Genomic DNA, 1,339 nt, shown 5'->3' with positions numbered 1-1,339 from the left:
ATTCGTGGGAAATAGGTCCCAGCACCTTGTATCACTGTTACATGGGGTCTATTGGTTATCCTGTGTGCTATGCTGTACACATATTATGCCATGAGCTAATGGGGAATAAATAGGTTCTTGCTCCTAAAAACATGGGTCCACTAGTACTCCTGTGAGCTATGTTATATGCTTATTATGCCATGAATTCATAGGGAATGGGTTCCAGGAGCTCAGGCTCCTTTCCGTTAGTTCTCACAAAGTGGGCTTCTCTGGGTGGCGCAGGCTGGCGCTTCAGTTGAACCCAGGTACCTTTCTCTTTGGCTTCCTTCTTTTTCTGATCATTTTCCTTCACCCGTTTCAGGAAGCTATCTCGGCTCTTAGAGTGCTTAATATGCTCAATACGAACATTAATCCTCTTCTCGAGGATCTTGCCCTTAACTTGTTTGTTTACAACAATGCCAACAGCATGCTGGGTAACATTGTAAACTCTTCCAGTTTTGCCATGGTAACATTTGTGTGGCATGCCTTTTTGAACAGTACCCATTCCCTTGATGTCTACAATATCACCTTTCTTGTAGATTCTCATATATGTGGCCAAAGGAACAACTCCATGTTTTCTAAAAGGCCTAGAGAACATGTATCGGGTGCCTCTCCTCTTTCCCTTTGTGTTTGTCATTTTGGTGAATTACTGGAAGATGGCGTCTCTCAAGATCAATAATTTAAGGCATGGCACCAAAGCATTTACTTGCAGTCATTTCATTTCTCTCTGTATCAGTCCCAATTATAGCACAGCCCTTTCTATCAGTCTGCTTCAAAAGTTTTTTGTTTTTAAAGAGTCTCAGTGTTCTCAATGCTCAAAGACATCGCCTGTATCTAGATTTAAAACCGTCTTTAGAACAAATGCAGTCATTCTCTAAAAGACTGAGCATTAGGATGCCAGCCTACATTTTTCATCTTTCACCTGATGTGTTGGTATTAATGTAGAGACAGTCACTCTTTTACTACAAAAGAGCAGAATGCCTATTTATGTTTCCTGATACTAAGAAACTTTGAGGTTCCCAAGAAAAAGAGACCATTCTTCACGTTTGATTTATTTCCATGTTATATAAGAAAGAATTCTGCCCACATTTGCCTTCTTATCAAGGAAAATAGTGAGACTGTGACTTTCTCCTCTCTTGATCTACTTGCCTTCACTATTAATGGTGTGAATTATTCTTTCAGAATATGATCATTCCTTTGCTGCCGCTAAGCATCCTCAGAAAACCTCCTTCCACTTGTGAATCTATACAGCAAATGGTAGCCCCATATTTTCATTCTAAAAATTGACAACAATAAAACATCAACTCTTCTGAGAATTAGA

At 39.7% G+C, this 1,339-nt stretch overlaps 1 protein-coding gene across 1 annotated transcript; it reads right to left on the bottom strand.

The window, feature by feature from the left end:
* On the bottom strand, window positions 1-678 carry LOC128592075 (60S ribosomal protein L21-like). Its single transcript, XM_053599913.1, has one exon. The coding sequence runs from the start codon at window positions 653-655 to the stop codon at window positions 173-175; it is 483 nt and encodes a 160-aa protein (XP_053455888.1). The 5' UTR covers window positions 656-678; the 3' UTR covers window positions 1-172.
* Between the last annotated feature and the right edge of the window lie 661 nt (window positions 679-1,339).

The sequence above is a fragment of the Nycticebus coucang genome, chromosome 8 (assembly GCF_027406575.1).
Source record: "Nycticebus coucang isolate mNycCou1 chromosome 8, mNycCou1.pri, whole genome shotgun sequence".
Taxonomy (NCBI): Eukaryota; Metazoa; Chordata; class Mammalia; order Primates; family Lorisidae; genus Nycticebus; species Nycticebus coucang.
This window is presented reverse-complemented; position numbering and strand designations above follow the sequence as displayed.